The sequence below is a fragment of the Columba livia genome, chromosome 12 (assembly GCF_036013475.1).
Source record: "Columba livia isolate bColLiv1 breed racing homer chromosome 12, bColLiv1.pat.W.v2, whole genome shotgun sequence".
NCBI classification, from domain to species: domain Eukaryota; kingdom Metazoa; phylum Chordata; class Aves; order Columbiformes; family Columbidae; genus Columba; species Columba livia.
In genome coordinates, this window is record NC_088613.1 from 14,387,591 (window position 1) to 14,405,510 (window position 17,920).

The 17,920-nt window shown below is 49.2% G+C and overlaps 1 protein-coding gene and 1 long non-coding RNA gene across 3 annotated transcripts in view; both read right to left on the reverse strand.

Moving 5' to 3' along the window:
* Positions 1 to 669: 669 nt before the first annotated feature.
* On the reverse strand, positions 670 to 9,069 carry LOC110357200 (uncharacterized). The gene is made up of 2 exons (XR_002410718.2): positions 8,763 to 9,069; positions 670 to 1,766 (listed from the first exon to the last, which is right to left on the reverse strand). It is a non-coding gene; the product is annotated as an uncharacterized LOC110357200 (long non-coding RNA).
* A 795-nt stretch (positions 9,070 to 9,864) lies between these two features.
* The window catches only part of PCDH19 (protocadherin 19), a 59,176-nt gene continuing 51,120 nt past the window's right edge, over positions 9,865 to 17,920 (reverse strand). For both annotated transcript variants that reach the window (XM_065077872.1, XM_021284448.2), the window contains exon 5: positions 9,865 to 14,726. In XM_065077872.1, the coding sequence (XP_064933944.1) occupies positions 14,137 to 14,726 (590 nt within the window). In that variant the 3' untranslated portion in view covers positions 9,865 to 14,136. The remainder of the gene's footprint in view (positions 14,727 to 17,920) is intronic.

The following is a 17,920-nucleotide window of genomic DNA, read 5'->3' on the forward strand; positions in this document are numbered from 1 at the left end:
ACTGAAGGCTGGAAGATCTCAAGCAAGACAGAGCAGGACCCCATCCCTGACAGCCTGGTTGGGGCATGGGGTTCACACCAGCGTCCCCCACAACCTCCTCCACACCTGAGGACAAGGAAAACTACTCCGTCCCTTTTGTCACTAACTTAAATCCAACGTGCTGCTGCTTTGTCCACACTGCAAGCCATTCAGCAGCAAAAGCACATGGTGCTGTTGGATTAATCACTGCCACTCACTGGCATGGTTCACACACACATCAGCCCAGCAGGAGTAGTACCAAGCTTTGTCATCGCAGAAGTACTTTTCAAATATACATATAACAAACCTAACATCAAAGATCCTGAAAGAGAAACTTCTTTCAGATATTATCCCTGGCTCAGACTCTACAGAGCACAAAAAGGAGGGATGAATGATGCTGGAAACAACAAAGAGAAGTAAATTGCCTACTCCAGATGAACTCAAGCTTAAAATCTGAAAGTGGAACTTGTCTTGCCTTTGTCTCTCTGAAAATCCACAACGATCTGTGAGACAAGAGGCACCCAGAGAGCTGGACTGGAGCCTGGTCAAGCTCTGTTTCCAACCCCCCAGATCACCAGGGAAACAATGGAATGTGAGCATTTGCTTTGATCGGCCTATTCAGATCTCCATCATATTAATGCAATATGTCAATTGATAACAACAGGTTGCACTTGTGAGGTGCCTTTTATTCAACAATCAAGACAACTCTACCAATGCTCATCCACCACTCCCAGCAGTGAGGTATACAAGGGTCTTGTCTCTCCCTTCTAGACAATTGAACAAAGGAAGAAGTAATCTAGGCTGCAAACACACCTGGAGCGCTGGACTGAAATGGGCTTTGCAGGGGTGTCAAACATGCACAGATAGTTCATACAGAGAAATGCCCAGCATGCCTGGCATCCTGCTGGAGCGGCTGGAGTAGTTTGGGCTTCAAAGCCTCACTGCAAACCACTTGTGCTGCAGTCCCCAGGGTGGCAAATGTGGTGTGGCATCACCAGGGACCACGTCCTCGAGGCAGGGGGGGAGCAGGTGACACCCAGGCAGTGGTGAGCCGAGCCTGGGAAACACAGAGCAACACCCAGCCACCCCGTGTCACTTAAGGAGAGGCATCCCCAGCCATTATATAAATTGCTGATTCGCCATTTAACAAGTTAACATTAATATTTATTGCAGCATGTTCACAATTGTAAAGATCTTAATTTAAAATGTTTTGTGCCTCACACCCTGTCAGCAGGGAAAGCACTATACGGCAGAAAGCAGGCTTGCAGGCTCTAATGCAAAGTGATGGCTCCAACTTCAGAAGAGAAGCCTATTTCCAGCAGGAACATCTGCTCTCGGCGTGGAAAGCGGGTACCTAGTCGAGAAGGCTGGGAGCAGATGGAATGGAAAAGTTTCTCCCCTTCTCGTCGCGGAGCTGCGGGGAGTGAGGTTCACCACCTCACCAGATTGTCTGCTGGGGGGTGCTGCCGTCCCGGGCTGCATCTCCATACTTGCTTCTCTTCTTGCTCCAAAGCAGGCGTGGAGATGGGGGGAAGAAGTGCTTTAATTGTTCTGAGCAGCAAGAGCAAACCCGATTTAGATCTGGTGCCAGAAGCCGTGCCGCTGGGAATGATGCGGTTCTCCATCTCTGCGGAGTCGCAGCAAGGAGAGGTTGGCGTGGTCTTCATCACCCACGTCAAGGAGGTGAGAACTGTCTGCACGTCAGGAGGAAAGGTTGAGCTGAACCAGGGAAGGGAAAGGTGAGAGGACTGTGAAGCAAAATAAAGATTAAGGTGGAAAAGTGAGAAGAACTTAACGCTAAGATCTGTTAAACCTCCCCCTTGCAAAGCCTTATGCAGGTGCTTAACTTTGCAGGCTGTGAGTAATCCAATTAAAGTTGTTAAATCCCGCAGAGACTTAAATTCAGGGGAATTAATGATAGTGCGCAAAGTTAAGCGCACACTTACTGGGTGAAATAGTGTGAAAAAGGCTCCTTAGGAGAAAAAGCTTCGTGACTTGGAACTTTTAGAAGTGGAAAAAAACACCATCAAATAGATCAAGAAATAATCTTGCACTGGGTTGGAAGAAGCATTTGATGTGACCTAAAAGTCTCTTCCATCTCCGACTTCTATTAGTCTGTGACAAGACTTGAAAGGTCATCTAGTCCACCCCTTTGCTAATGCAGGATTATTCCCCACAGCACAGTGCCTGTTACGTTGTCCAGTCCAGTTTTAAATGAAAAGCCTTGCAAAATTTCCTCTTCCCAAGGACCATTATCCTCCCAATTCTAATGTGTTTCTTTTTGTCAATAGTTCTGTCAGTATAATGAAATCCTCACTGTGCTAAATTGCTAAAAAAGATCTAAAAGTCGAATCTTCTTCTAATATGACATGAAAGTGCTAGTATAAAAATAGGATTGTATTAGTGATTCTCCGCTGTATTGTATTAACATCCTATTTCACTTAAGAGAGGCAGGACTGAATTATCTGTGGATTCTTCCAACCACTACTCTTACAAATCTGTGTATTTGGGGTTCAGAGCTGCATGACTTCCCATTAAAGCAATACAATAAAATCCTATGCAGCATGCAAAATGCTGAGGCAGGAGTTTAGGGCATGTACCAAGGATGGAGCCCAACCCCATTCTTCCTTGTATCCAAGCAAAATCCACAGGCTTGGCAAAGCTGTCAGGGATGTGAGAATAGAGGGGAAAGGCAAGTGGGCAAGACTCGAGGCCCCAGGGGTAGAATCAAGAACAGTTGGGGTTCAAGGGACCTTCAAATCTCATATAGTCCAACCCCTGCCCTAAACAGGGACATCTTCACCAGCTCAGGTTGCTCAGAGCCCCATCCAGCCTGGCCCTGAATGTCTCCAGGGATGGGGCATTCACCACCTCTCTGGGCAACCCAGGACAGTATTTTTCCACAAGACAGGCAAGAGTCAAGGAAAAAGACTTAATGTCCATCATGGAAGCACAGTGGGGGCAGTGGGGCAGGATGGGACCCCTTTTTCTCCTGTTCACAGGCCAGGCTTCTGAGACAGCCCAGTAGAGGAGAAGAAGAAAGAGCTGGTGGCAAAAACTCTGCAACTTGGATACAGACAAAGTGGGCGTGTGTGGCCAAATGAGGGCACACCACAAAATTCAGCTGCCAGGAGAACTGATGCTCACAGCAAACTTCATGGAACAAAGCTCCTGATACCCATCAGTAGGGATGCAAAGAGGTGGTAGAGGGTTTTGGGACCAGCACCGAACAGTGCCTTTTCCAGGAGCTGGAACAGGTACCTGAGCAGGCAGAGAGCAGATGCTCTGAGCGCTCTCAACCACCATCAGCACAGCCTGACCCCAGCTCACGGTTCAAAACCTTCACCTGCTGCTTGCTGGCAGGTACAGGTGCTTTCTGGCTGCACCTTGGCTTCAAACAAGCATTTAAACTAACAATTAACCCATCCCTACTACAATTAAACCAAGTCTAATACATGTTTGCCAACACAAACACAGCCCCATTTTCTTCCTAAAGAAGAAGTCTGGGTTCTTTGAAAGCCCCTGATCTTTGGTGAAGCTCTCTAGCATTCCATTTACCAGGAATCTGGAAAAAAAAAAAACACAGCTTAATCTTGTTTCAGCCCCATTCTAGTCACCATTCCCAGCATGTTCTGCAGCCGTGCCCTCCCTGGGATTTACAGGGGCTGATTTTCCCCGCACATGCTCTCTCATTCCTATTTTTTGGGTTCTTTTTTTTTTTTTTACTGCATAGCAGAACGCTATTGAGCGGCAAGCCAGTGGGAAGCCACAGCTATTGTATCTCTGGTTTAGTTCCTTATCTGCTGAGGGGTCCTTTTGTGATTGTGTTGAGGAAGGACATGCAGAAAGCGCCTTTTATCACCAGCACGGCATCTCTGGAATGAAAGGAGAGGCAGCGGGGATGCAGATGTGATGTTAAAGTATAAAAATCCACCATATGGTAAAGATTGCTTCAGCTACAGTCTGGTCAAGATGTTGACACTTTGGTTATGAAAAGCAGTATGTATCTCTCTCTTGGTGGTTTCTGTTCAAATTAAATGTTTTGTATCAGGCAGAGAACTAATAAGGAGCCAGGTTTTCCCTTGACAGAGGAGTAGTAACAAATATGGAGTAATGTGAAAGCTGACTTGAAAATTACTATTCCCAAAGATACAATAAATGTAGAGGTAAGATTTGCTTAGATGGCTTGAATGAGATAAATGCGAAAGGTTCTGCTGGTGGGAAGAGAGTCCAAGGGGAATGGGTAAAAGCAAAAAAGTAGCATTTGGAAAACACAGTCTGACCTGTCAACATTTCTGTTAACACCAAATACCTTCCAGACACCAGGCACCGCTCCAGCCTCCTGCAAAACCCCCATCCTCCTGCAGTTAAGCGTAAGCAAAGAACCAGAAAAAGAGCATATCTGGGTGTAAACCATTGCACATTCAAATGAAACCAGCAAGTCATGCCATTTTCTGTGCCTTTGAAAGAGATGAGATGCCCCAACATGTACGTGCAGATGTGGGTACAGGAATGGCTCAGGCAGCCACTGCAGCCAGGACACGCTAGGGCTGGGAGTGACGTGGAAATGAAATTGCAGAAACACCAAGAGAAATCAAGGTGCAAAACCACCACGAAACCAGCCAAGGTTGTTCCTCTGACCAACGGCATTCTGGGGGCACAGCAATTCTGGTCTGGCTCAGGCTAAAATAAACTTTGCATATCAAATATTTAAATACCCCGAAGTCTCTTCCCTAGGCTACACCCCACAGCTGCACACCCTGCTGTGCACAACTTTCCCCACACACCCAGCATCTTCCCATGCTTAATGTGAGCTAACAGCAGTGGCGATGACTTATTTAAGAGCAGATCAAGAAATATCCCAGCTCTCTTTGGAGACTTCAAAAGAGCTGAATGCTACCAGTGTACTCCAATAAAGACACAGCTTTGCTTTACCGTCTGCCTCTGGAGAACCTGGCACCACCGGCAGCGGGAAGAGGAGACTTGGCTTCCTCAGGGAACCTGCCACCGTAGCGACCCTGCCACCACCCTGCCCCAGCACTGTGGCCCCTGGACCCGTTGCAGGTGCGGTGGATCCAGCAGGACCCTTCCCCTGCCAAGGGCTGCATCCTGCCCATGGCCCTGGTGGGTGCTCAGGCTCTCAGGCTGCCCACTGAGGAGGTGGGATGTGGTTGCTATGGCAACAGGAAAATAAATATATAAAAATATTTTAAAATTAGGCTTTCCTCCCAAGTGGGCACAGCACTGGAGCACCCAGCATGGCCATGGGTTCCAGCACTGGGCACCTTCCCTGAGCCTTGGACTAGGAAAGGGACACCAGAGGCTGCACAGCCATGCCAGGGCTGGAAGGTCAGGACAAACGATGGAGGAAGGATGGTGCAGCCAGCCAGAACTCACTCCTTCCCAGGCACATCTGCTTCAACCAGCCAGGCTGCCCATCACCATGCTATACCTGCCCACCTGCGAGCACCTTCCCAACCAAGGTGGCAAGCGAGAGGAGGGCTGGGGAGGCGACTGGCAGGTGGATTGGAGGTTTTCCACTGAAATTCAGAGCAGGGGACTTCAGCCTCATCTCAGTCATGGGCAGGTGAGACTGGAGCAGGATGACAGCAGAAGCAACGTGGTTTAATAGAGACCCTTGGGAACAGCTTGCTGGCTGAGGATGAAAACATCCTCCACCAACAGATGACATTTCCCACTGGGAACAGAGGAACCAAAGCCCCATGGCCAAAATCTCCACCCCAGGCTGAGGTTGATGGGAGATTTGATATTGATTCAGTGGGGCCAGGATTTCATCCTGCGATTTAAACCTAACTCCTCCAAAGAGAATAAGATCAATTTTACAGAGAATCAAATAGATAAAGAACAGCCTTTGAGCTGGTCTGCAGCAAAGCCAGAGAGGGGAGTTAAAAAAAAAATGTTCTTTCCTTATCAGGTAAGTTTAAAAAAAAAAAAAAAAAAGAAAGGAATTTGGAGAATGTTGTTTGCTCATTTTTCCTTTTCCAGTCAAAACAACCCCACCTCTGTCTGCTTTCTGAATGGGCACCTGCAGAGCAGCAGGTTTCTCATAGCAGGGATGGGATGGAGCTGCTGCTGTCCCCACCCCTGCAGTCCCCTGCCCGGCTCCCCCACCCCACACCTGGCCCTTCCTGGGGGGCCTGCCCCAGCGTGCGGGGGTCAGGTCTGCAAAGCATGCCACAAGTGATGGGAGATGACAAAATATGCTGGTGACACAGCATCCACCTGCATGGGCAGCAGATGTGCCTATGAAAGGGGCCACGGAGGGAGGGCAAGGTGGGGAGGGCAGAGATTTGGGGCTGGATTTTGGGGCAGATCTGCCATGCTGTGGAGTGGGGCCACACTGGAGCCTCCTGCCCTCCTGTCCCCCTGCAACCTCTCTGTTTGGAGACATTGGCTCCCACCAAGCAACCCTCACCCCTCCTGTCCGAGAAGCTGTAAACCCTCACACTGACTTTCCCCTCTCTTGGAGGTTTTATTATCGTAATTCCTTTTTATTTTGGCCTTGGAAGACAATTCATCACTCTCAGGCAGCACAGACTGGTCCCCGCCAAGACTGCCAGTACATTCCTGAACCGACCCCCCATAAAGCACCAAGCCAAATTTGAGTTTCTTCTGTCCTAAAGTTTTGCAAGGGATCAGCCTCATGTTTGTCTTTGACCCTCTGCTGCCATCTCAGGTACCTTCTCTTATCCTGGGCAGAAGCACCTGCAAGGAAGAGGCATGGGACCCATGCCCATTATTTAACTGCAATCCAGAGACAATTTTTCTTGGGAAAAGCTTTTAAGCTTGATCAGTGATGGGGTTAATATTGTTTGCCACGTGTCTCGATTTTTTATCTGTATTAATGGAAAGTGCCACAGCAAGGTTTGCTACAGCAGGACTACAGTAGTGTTTTGCACAAAAAAAAAAAAAAAAAAAAAAACAACAACAACAAAAATCAACATTGGGTTGTAGCATTGGGTTGCAATGACTGATCACACTGCAGCACAGCAGCTACCAACCATGCCCCCAGAGAAAATGTCCAGATGCCCCTGCCAATGGCATGATATCTACCCTAAAACCAGAATTTGTCCCCAGAGAGCTATCCTTCCTGCCACAGCCCGTTCCTATCACGGAGCTGTGCAGGGTTGAGCACAGCAGCAGAGGTGAGCTCTATAATTGCGCACCTGCCCGTGTTTGTTCTCAGATGGCTCTTTGGGGACAGTCAGTTACATCACGATCAAAAGAAAAGGACAACACCACAAAACAAAAAAACAGATGCAAGTTAAACAAGTGGAAGGTCTGCTGGGGCTGCCAATGAGGTTGAACTCTAGGTTCTGCCCAAGGCGAGTGGCTGCAAGCAGCTGGTCCCTTGCCTTTCCCCTTCCCCACCCACAATACTGTGTTTGCAGAGCCATGTTTTATACAGAAATATATTATACATATTTTTGCACTGTGCTTTCAGGCCTTTGATCCTTCCAATTTATTTGTTCTTGTCTTTGTGGGCTTAACAGTCAAAGCATATGATAATTCATTGCTTGTTAATCCAATTTGGCTCTATTTAGATATTCCAGTTTAACATCAAATATAATATAAAAGAACGTCCAGAAGAAACAGAAATGAGATCTGTGTCCATGAACCAGCTCTGAGTCTTGCCCAGTTAGGGCTGGCTGCTTTCTTAGCTAATTCATTCTCTCTCCGGCTTCAGTGAGCCAGTCCTTGTGTCCAAGCCCCTCACCGCAGCTGGGGGCACAGCAGGGCGCGGGGGCTCTGCACCTCAGGGTGCAGCACAGCACCCCCATGAGCTCTCTCCCATGAGAAAGCAGGGACAGCCAGACAAGAGAGCCTCTCCTAGGGATGCTGGAGAGCTCAGGAGACCACAGGTTGCATGCTCCTGGCTCTGAGGTCAGTCCTGCCGGGGCAACAACTCCCTGGGAAGCCCAGTCCACCCACTGCACCCAGCACCACTTATGTTTATCAGCCGCACATGGCACAGACCAAAGCCTCCAGCCCAGCAGTGCCGGGTAGAGGCTTGCCCAACCAAAGCCAGCTCAGCCCCAGGGACCTTACCAGGGCTTGCATCAGCTCAGGATGTGGCCCCTGAGCACGGCCACCTGCTAAGCAGCAAGATTTAGCACACCCCCACGGGCCAGCAGCCATTCCAGACAGGCACGCGTGAAAGAAGAATCCCTTTTATATCTGCAGCAGACTCTCCATCGCCCTCCCTCCCACCGCCCACCTCAGCCCTTCCTGGCACAGTTATTTATGCAAACTTCAATGCCGCCGCTCACTGCTGTCTCAGCAGAGGAGACTCTGCAGCTCTTTGGGGTGTGCCGGCAGGGACAGAGGACAGCGACAGCTGGCTGGGGAGCATGGCAGGGACATGTCACCAACCTGACATCTCCAAGCCGCCAGCTCCCTGCAAGCAAGAGCCCACAGCCAGCTGACTTGCCTTGGAGGGCATTTATTGAATCAGGAGCAAGCCCAGTGCCCAGAGGGACCCAGCAGGTTCTGAGTGAGAGCTGGTCTGAGATGCCACAAGGGGAGTCCTCCCTCTAGGGAGTTAGCAGCCCAGTTTCAGCTCTCAGCCTGACCCTGGGCTGGGGCTCTGTATCACCCCCCTGTGAGCCACACTGCAGCCTGTGCAGCCCCACAGCCACTGCCTTCCTTTCTCTGCCTCCCACCACTGCTGCTCAAGGGCCAGCTCACCAAGGCCATTCCCCCAAAACAGGCTCAGTTCCTACCTGAGAGATGAGCCCATGGTGCTGTCACAGCTCTGGGTGCAAGCAGGTGGCACAGCTTAAGGATGCTGCAACACAGCCCACCACCTCCTCAGGCACAGGCATCCATCTGCAGCAGCACTACTGGACCCCAAACAGACTACAAACCAACCCAGACAGAACAAAGACCAGAAACACCCAATCAAACCACCAGTCTCCTTTCCACAGCTGGGTTTTATCTCCTTTCACCCAACTGCCAAATGACCTGCTAACGAGGGTGCAACCAGGCCTGGGTCCTGCTGCTGGGCTGGCTGCAAACCATTGCCAGGGGTCCCTGTGACAACATACACCTGTGCTGGAGCTGACCCCATAGAGTCATCCAGACCCTGCTGTGCTACTGGACCCTTTATTGGGGGTGGGGTGGTTACTGTGGTGGAGGACCCACCCAGGTGTGCTTAACCACGGCTGCTCCCTGTGTGCCCCTGTCATGTGGGGTGATGCATCTTCCCACCCCAGGAAAGGGGCTTCCCATGACATTGCTCTTGTTGCAGTTCTACCTTGGCATGACCTCAGCTGAGCCACTGAATGAGCAGAGGCCATTAGGGAAGGACATGTACCCTTGCTAGCTGCAAAGCACTCAGATCCTCCATCCATGTGAATGGTCAATGAGCAGACCACGAATTCAGAGGCAGGAGATGCTCCTCACCATCTCCCCACAGCCTCCAGCATGCCCTCCAAAAAATTTGGGACAGTGCATGCCTCGGTAGAGAAGTAATGTGTGCTGGAAGTGTTTCCTACCCACACCTGTCTTTCTCAGAACTCTGTTTTCAGAAAGAACCAGCACCATTCCCAGTTTCACAGGGACGAGGAGAAGGACTTTGCCATGGCCAGAGCTGTTATGGGGGTCAGAGCCTGCCCCCTCCAGTGGGTCACCCATAGGGACAGCAACAGCCCTTCCTCAAGGCCAGGAAGGCTCTGAATGAGGTTTGCAGCCTCTTCAGTGCCAAAGCGGATCAGCTGTGGCAGAAGCAGATGGGGAAAGGATTGGGCTGGCACCCAGAAGACCACACAGGACTTCTGCAGGACCAGCACCTGGAGCACCTCAAAGCAAACCCACTTAGGCATGTTTAACCAAACACTTACTTTCCATTTTATTCAATAATTGCTTTAATACTAAAATGCATTAGATGCTCAAAGCAGAGAAAAGAAAAAAAAAATCACATTTAGGTGGAAAACAAAGTTTTCATCAGATGAAAAAAAACCCTATGTCCCAGGTACACCATTTTGAAACAGAATTGTAATAATTTAATAAAGCTGCTTTATCATCTTCATAAAATAGACAGAATGGTGATTCTTTTTTTTTTCCTTTTTCCATTTCATTGTTTACAATGATTCAATCACTGTGAAAAATGTACATAACATACATATCAGCATATACAACAATTTATTCTTCATATACTCTGCAACGGAGACACCATGACGAGACGTACCGCGCTCAGTCCCGCCCGCGGCAGCCGTGACGGTGCCACCACCACCGGCTCTCCCCGCAGTGGGAAGGTGCCGGTGTTCGGTGCGAGACTGTACCTGTCGCCCTGCAAGGAGGTGCATGCTGCTGGAAATCAGTTTGCGTTAGGCGCGTTTGAAGGTTATATCCCAGTTTAGATCAGCTGAACATCAGCCGATGCCGATAGAGGATCCATCTCAGCAGCAGGGTCAGCTGGGCTTCTCCTCGATGGGAACCGCAACTCACAGGTTGGACCAGAGATTACCCAGAGCTGCAAAAGCAGCTGTACTAACAAGATCATCAATTTTCCCCAATGACAGACAAATGTGTTTCCGTTCATAATTAGATTCCCCCCGCCCCAAGAATAATTTCAACATATTCATCAGACAGTGTTCTTTACAAAAGCAAATTGTTTCCTACTTGAAAAAAATAAAAAAGGAATTCACTTCTGCACAACGTGTGATCCACAGGCCACCTCCAGCTTCACAACAAACAAGGAACAGCAACAGCCTCAGCAGGATGGTGCTTGAGGGGGTATTTTTCCAGCTGTCAGTCACTGTCCCCAGCCCTCCATCACCCCTCCATCATCCCAACCCAGCAGGCCCCAAAGTGGGAAAAGCCAGGGGCTCCCCAGGGAGCGCGGACGGGTTCGTCACCCCGGTCCCCAGCCTCGGGGCTGCTCCAGAGGGGTCCCTGTCATGCTCCGGGGAGAATCGTAGGCGATTGCTGTGCCCTAGATAAAACAGATAAACAGGGGAGCAGAGCAAAATTGCCTGGAGGAAACCAACAGTTCCCAGCGATTTTTCCTAAACCAAATCTGAGGACAGGTTTAAGTTACTAAAAAACACAATAATGACATCTGGAACAACCCCTAGTTCCAACTCCCCACAACCCACCCTGCAGCCTTGAATGTTTTTGCATGGCCTGCTCTGATGCAACTAGGAAAAAAAACAAGAGAGACTGCAATTTGCCCAAAAGCCCTGAACTCATCTCAAGTGACACAGAGGGACAGTGACAGGAGGAGCAGAATATTCCGGAGCGGGAGGAGGTGGCGGAGCAGGGGCCGCTCTCCCCTCGGCTCGCACAGCGAGGACGGGCCCCTCACTCAGCATCCCTGGTTGCAGCCCGGGTCAGCCCAGAAAACTGGTGTTTAAACGATTTTCTTGCAGGCATAAGGGTTTGCTGACCTCTTTAATGCCCCCTTTTAATACAGAATTATTTCACATTCCTTCTCGGCTGCGCTTTTATTCAGAGTGGCAAGGAATGTTTCCTCTGGGTAAATTAGAGAAATGTTTCTCTTTTTTTGTTGTTTTTTTGGTTTCTTTTTTCCTTTTCAGTTAGCATCTATTTTTCATCCAAAACGTCGGGCTGGTGGTGGCAGCTCTGCGGGCAGAGGGCAACACTCAGCAGAAATTAATGGCTGGTGCTTTTGTGTGGCTGAGGATGATGATGGGGTGCCCAGGGCTGGGGAGGACCCGCACCCCCCATCCTTGTGATGGGGAAGGGGGGCAGCTGGGTCCCATCCTGCCACAAGTTGGGGCAGATGATGGGGTGACGTGGGGCTGTTGCCCTGCAAAGTCAAGATGATCTGACAGACGGGGCATCGCAGGCTCTGTCACTCAGCAAACACACATGAGAAGCTTCCCCCCCAGAACAAAAAAAGCTAAAACCCCGAGCTGGCAAAACCAGGTAACATCAGAATAAACCCAGCCTAACAGTTACAGAAAATCCAGTTACTCCAACAGCTCCAAGCCAACCCCTTTCTTCTTTGCTTATGTTATAATAGTACACACATTTTGGGGGAGGAAAAAAAAAAAGAAAAAACCCACAAAAACAACACCAGAAATAAATGACAGCAGTAACAGTATACAGGCAGGAAACACGGCAAGAACAGAAATAACATATCCCTGAAAAATGGGCACAAACTCCAGAAGGGAGGGGAAAATCCCCGGTTTGCTTTCCAGAGGGATGCAGGACATCACGTTAGCGTGTGGGATGGGAGCTGAATGAGGTAGTCATCAACACCAGCAAGGGAAGTGTCACAAATTTCATTAGACAACTGGTTTTTGTTGGTTCTTTCCCAATTTCTGGCCCTAGCAAGTGGCAGGGGGAACAGACTGACTGTGGACCTGTCTCGGAACGGCTACAACTTCAGGCAGGATCCATTTGCCCCAAAGAAACAAATGGCTGGAGCTTAATTTTATTTTGAGGTTAATAATGACTGGAGCTTGTTTTCTTGTTGACGTTTTTAATTTAAATAAATCCAAGTAACAAATATTTTATCATGATATGTAGACCTAGAAAGACTATTTCTCTAGAAACCACTAATTTCAACTTGCTGGTACAGCAAACATTGGCAAGAGCTATATATTTTCCCTTCCATAATCACTTTTAAATTCTAAGAAACATTATTTAGGGTAGGAAAATCTGTCTGGTGAAGGGTTAATAGTAATAATACACTAAATGAAATCCACCTACCTTACTCATACCTCACTGAGGAATTATCACTGCAAGAGAGCAGAAAGCTGTGAAACCCCTTCCCTCTCTCCTTTCTACAAGATGGCTATTAAAGTAGCTCAATTTTAAAATCAATTTTATATGAGTAAATTTGTACCCACACAAAAAAGTCCTTAATTATGAGAAAAAATAATGAATTGCTTTAATTTTTTCTCCATTAAGAAGGCACATTAATTGAATTAGTAGCGTTGTTACATATCACCTGTCTGCCCCTAAATTAACATCACTATTGCTCATTCCATACTTATGTATGATGCAGGGATAGAAAGAAATTAGAATACAAACACACACATACTTGGCATAATCACAACTGGGGAATGCTGATGTGGAAGTGTGTGTCTAATTGAGAAGATAATTTAGATCTCTTAAATAATTCCATCGCTTTGACTTGGATATGATTGGAGATGGGGGATATCTAAATTTGGGAACTGGAAAAAAACAAAACAAAACAAAAACAACAAAACACCAACTTCCGGAAAAACTTTCCATGCATTGCCTTGAAATTATGCAAATGAAACAGGCAAGGGAAAAAATCCAGCACAGTGCATCTGACAGTTGCAATCCAGGCAGAATTTTCCCCAAAACATCTTCCCGTAATGCCCTGTTGCTGCCCTGCAAGAGCCGGGGAGGCTGCAGGCGATGGGGGCGGCTGGAAGAAGAGCTTGCTCCACCAGGTCTGAAAACTGCAGGTTCCCCAAGTTTTAAGTAAGATGATTGTGATTTTTCTTTTTTTAAGCTTGAAAGCCTTTTGCCATCACTAGACATACAGTAATTTGCAATATCAAATACAATAATAGTACAGATAAGCATGTGACAGCAAAAGGATTCATAAATGCAGGGGTGTCCATAGCAAAATAGCAACATCTTGAAATACAAACAGCTTCGTGTTGGGCGAATATTAAAACTCACCAGACTGTCATTTGGAACAGTCGCACACAAGAAATGGCCGCGATTTTGTCTAGACTGCAAAACGGCCAGGGTGATCACTGAAGACATCCGAATCAGGAATTTGCTATTCCATTCTTTCCAGGAGTGGAAATTTATCTTCGTTTTGAGATATAAAAATATGTAAACTCCGAGGAGGGGATACCCAGCGCTCCTGAGGACCGGGGGGTCTCGCCTCTACCCCCGCCACCCACCGCCTCCCGGCAAAAGCAAAACCCCAGTTACTTTGCTCTGGCTGCACACCCCTGCCGCCTGTCGAGACACGTGGGATTGTCACATTAATGATAGCTTCATTTATAAACAATACATTTAGGGAAAGCTTTTTAAATACAGCAATCTGTGAACCATTGGTAAGCGATAAAAACAATCTGCGCTGGGAGTCGTGCGGTCCCTCATCCTCCTCTTCCTCCTCATCCTCTTGCCAGGTGATGCTCAGAGGACGATGTCTTTGAGTCTCCGGGCGCCGGGTGAGTCCTTGTCCCGGCGTTCCTGCAGGAGCGGGTTGCCCTCCTGCCCACCGCCCTCGCTGTCCGCCCCCCGGGGCTCTGCCTCCATCGGCCGGGAAGGGCCACTGTTCCCAAAGGGCTCCCGTTCCCGGTTACCGGCGCAGTGCCCGGCACCGTAGGGTGCCGCCGGTTTGCCGGACAAAGGGCTCTTCAGGTGGAGGGGAGAGGTGACGGGGCTGACAGCCTCACAGCCATTGCCCGCCTCACGGACGGCACCGCTCACCTTGGGGCTGCCGGCGGCCGGGTCCACCGTTCTTTTGCCTTTGGGGTTGGCGAGCCGCTCGTCGGCAGGGGGCTCGCCGCCCTCCTTGCCAAAGGTGGCGAAGGTCCTTTTTGTGCTGCAGTCTGCATAAGGCTCCGTGTCCACCGCTGTTGCCTCGATGGAGAGGGAGATGACATTCCTCCCGTGCTCGGGGGACTTGGCGCGGCTGGGGACGGCGCCACGGGGCATCCAGCACCTGTCCGAGTGGCCCAGGATGCGGCACTCCTCCCTGCAATGGAATCCTTCGCTCTGATCTGCATGGAGAAAACACAAGGGACGGTGAAGCGGGGAGCCCCAATGCGGGGTACCCACTGCCTCCCAGCCTGCCCGGGTCGGGGAGCCCCCATCCATCATGCTGCGCATCACTCCCACCCGAGCAGTATTATCCTACCCCAAACAGCAATCACTTTTAAGGCAAGGCTCAGAAGAAGGATTTTATTACAGCCATTTCTCTGCTGCTCTAAAGCAGTGTTCAATAGGGTGTGTGTCACCTGCCACCACTAGACCTGGGGAAAGAGGTTATGGCTGCAAACCCACCCCAGTGGGTCTGTCCCACGTGCCGAGCCACTCCAAGTCAGCACTTGCTCGGTTTAGTAACCAGCACTAAAAGCCACCATGTTTTAAGCTTGGTTTGATGTGACATTTAAGCTTGGCTTTTTGCAGGGCAGGAGAAAGCAGAGGAAGGAGGGGGTTTCCTCTTTTTTTTTTTTGTTTTCTTGGGGTATATGTATGTTTTAACTTTTTGCTTAATCCGCACCAGCCTCCCATACAACAGAGGCTTTGTAAATCTCCAAGGCTGCCCACTTCACTGAAGATTAAATGTGCCATTCCCCAGCACTGGGGCTTATTCATACAAGAGCAATAAAGATCCCTTCTCCCGACTTAGGGCTCTCCCGACACCACTTCACAGGGCTGAAATACGGAGTGGTGGTTTAATCCTTCCCAAGGCCCTTCTGTGCCCAGGTCTGAGCGTTCCCAGCTGGGTGCAAACCCTCATGCCCTGTGCTCAGGACTGCATTGCAAACACGAGCCGGGGCCCAGGGAAGCAGCCAGGCTCAGCCAAGTGAAAACTGGAAAGAAAATCCAGGAGTCTCAGCTTCCCCAGCCTTTGCTGAGCATCCGACCGCAGCTCCTGCCGAAAACTGCAGGCTCCTGGCTGCTTCTCAGTCTCAGCTTACGAATTTTCCTTCATTTGATAAGAATGTGTCATTGCAGCTAGCCATCATAAAGCACAACCTTTCCCTACACAAAGACACAGCTCCGTCCTATTGTCACCTATATACACACAAAGCAGCATTAAGCATTAATGCCATTATCCATACAAGACCGCGCTCAGTCAGTGCCGGTTTGATGGATCGAAGCCTGCGAAGGTGCAGACTCAGCCTGGGTTTGCTTCCCATCCGTCTGCAAACCGTTCATTTTGATGCTTTGTACATCTGTGTGCATAACCTCCGCTCCTCAGCCACATTGGTATTTCCACCACATTCGAGCACTAGGGTGGCTGATAAAAATTCTCAGCACATAACACAATGCGCCAAAATATGAGCAGCTTAACACTTACAGAGAATAAATGAGTAAAAGGCAGACCTCAAAAAAAAAAAAAAAGAGGATTTTTTTTTTTTAAAGGAGAAGAAGCCAATTAATTAAAAAATCCATGGGTAAAACATTAGCTTTTTCTCCACATCAGAGCAGCTCCCTGGTGGTGCGGAACGCGGCGCTGGGTGGCTGTGTAGGAGGTCTGGGTTTCGGCAGCTGCCTTTACAGCAGTTGGAGAGAAGGATGCTCTGAGCCTTACATGCAGAACAACCTGCACCGCGATCTAAAAGCCCATGCTCTTATACTTTGATTCTGTTACTTTCAAGTACTTGAGCAGAAAAAAAAAAAAAGAAAAATTGCCCAGAAAGTGTTGCTGTCTGTCTATTTATCCACAGCTTAACTTCAAAAGGGTGCTACAGGCATACAAGGTTGTGTAGTCTGGCTGTGATAGCAGAAGACTTGGTGATGGCTGGAGGGGCTACAGAAATATCTTGAGTTCTCATCCCCGATGAGACACTGATTTATTGTGCTGTGTGACCTTGGGCACGTTGCTGGAGCACACATCACTTCAGTCTCTCCGCAAACATGAAAGGCCAGATCTGGGTGTGAGCTGGGCTGGCTGGTCCAGCATGGGGGGAGTCACTGCTCCTCACCTTCCCTCCCAGCATCAGCTCAGCCCCAAATCCATGGGACCACCGCAGCCGAGGCAAACCTCAGTCTGGATGGAGCACAGGTATGTTTGTTTTGCCTTGACTCATTCCAAGCACATTTTACAGTTAAAAACCAATCAAGGACTTCACTGATTACTGCACTGTAAGTGGATATTCCTCAAACCCTAGAAAGGAACCTGTGCTTTAAGAGCAGTTTTATTAAAGACTGCCAGCATGGTGCCTATCTGCTGGGGAGATGATCTGCTTTGGACACCAAGACGCTTGTCTGCAAGTCGCGCCAGCTGAAATGAAGGCAGGAGAAGATATGAAAAGCATCACATTAAATTATACTGTTTCAATCTTTTATTTTATGAAGGGACTGTAACAAGTACAAAAGACGCCAGGCTGACAGGCAGAGGGGCAGGAGTCAGCAGCCATCCACAGAGCTGAAGACATCAGGCAACTCCACCTCACATTGTGCATTCCTGCTCCTGTCCCCACCACACATCTCAGCTTTGGTCTGCAAAGACCATGTCCCGCAGCCAGAAACCATCCTGCTCTCGGGGACAACATGTGTCCAGGCTGCCCAGCAGGACACCCAGGGACCAGCACATAGCCCTGAGCAGCAGCCGCTTCCCCACAGCAGAATGAGCATCTTCAGCTACCCACCCATCACTGTCTTGTCCCTGTAGTTGATATAAAATACTATTTTTTACGCTGCAAGCATGGCCTGTTGATACACACAAGCAGCCCAGCTATCCCAGGTCCCAAGAAGGGAAGCTCAGAGGAGTGTGGGCCCCTCTGGCATGCTGAGTCCAGGGATGTCACTTTGCATCCTCCTCCGCAGAGGCGGGCAGGGAGCTGCCGGGCACGATCCTGGCACTGCCCTTTGCAGCTGGGTCTGACTCACCAGCCCTAACAGCACCCAGGATGGTCATTCACATCCACAGGCTCTTTATTGCACTGCTCTGTCTTTGTTTTTTACTGCTTTAACAATCGGAAATAGGACAACAGGAAATTCTTTTACAGCCCTAGACCTGCCCTAGTCAATACGAATGTCACTGTCTGCACTAAAAACGGCTCTTAATGCAAAGAGCAAAGCCCAGGTAATAACCACCGCACCACGCACAACATGATGAGTGGCAGGCAGCCAAAACAGGCGGCTTCCCACCTCCACGCTGGCATGGGCTTGAGCAAAATGCCGTGAAACTACTGCCTGCTGGGGCCTGGTGGGAGGCAAGGGAGGAAGAAACAACAGAGGG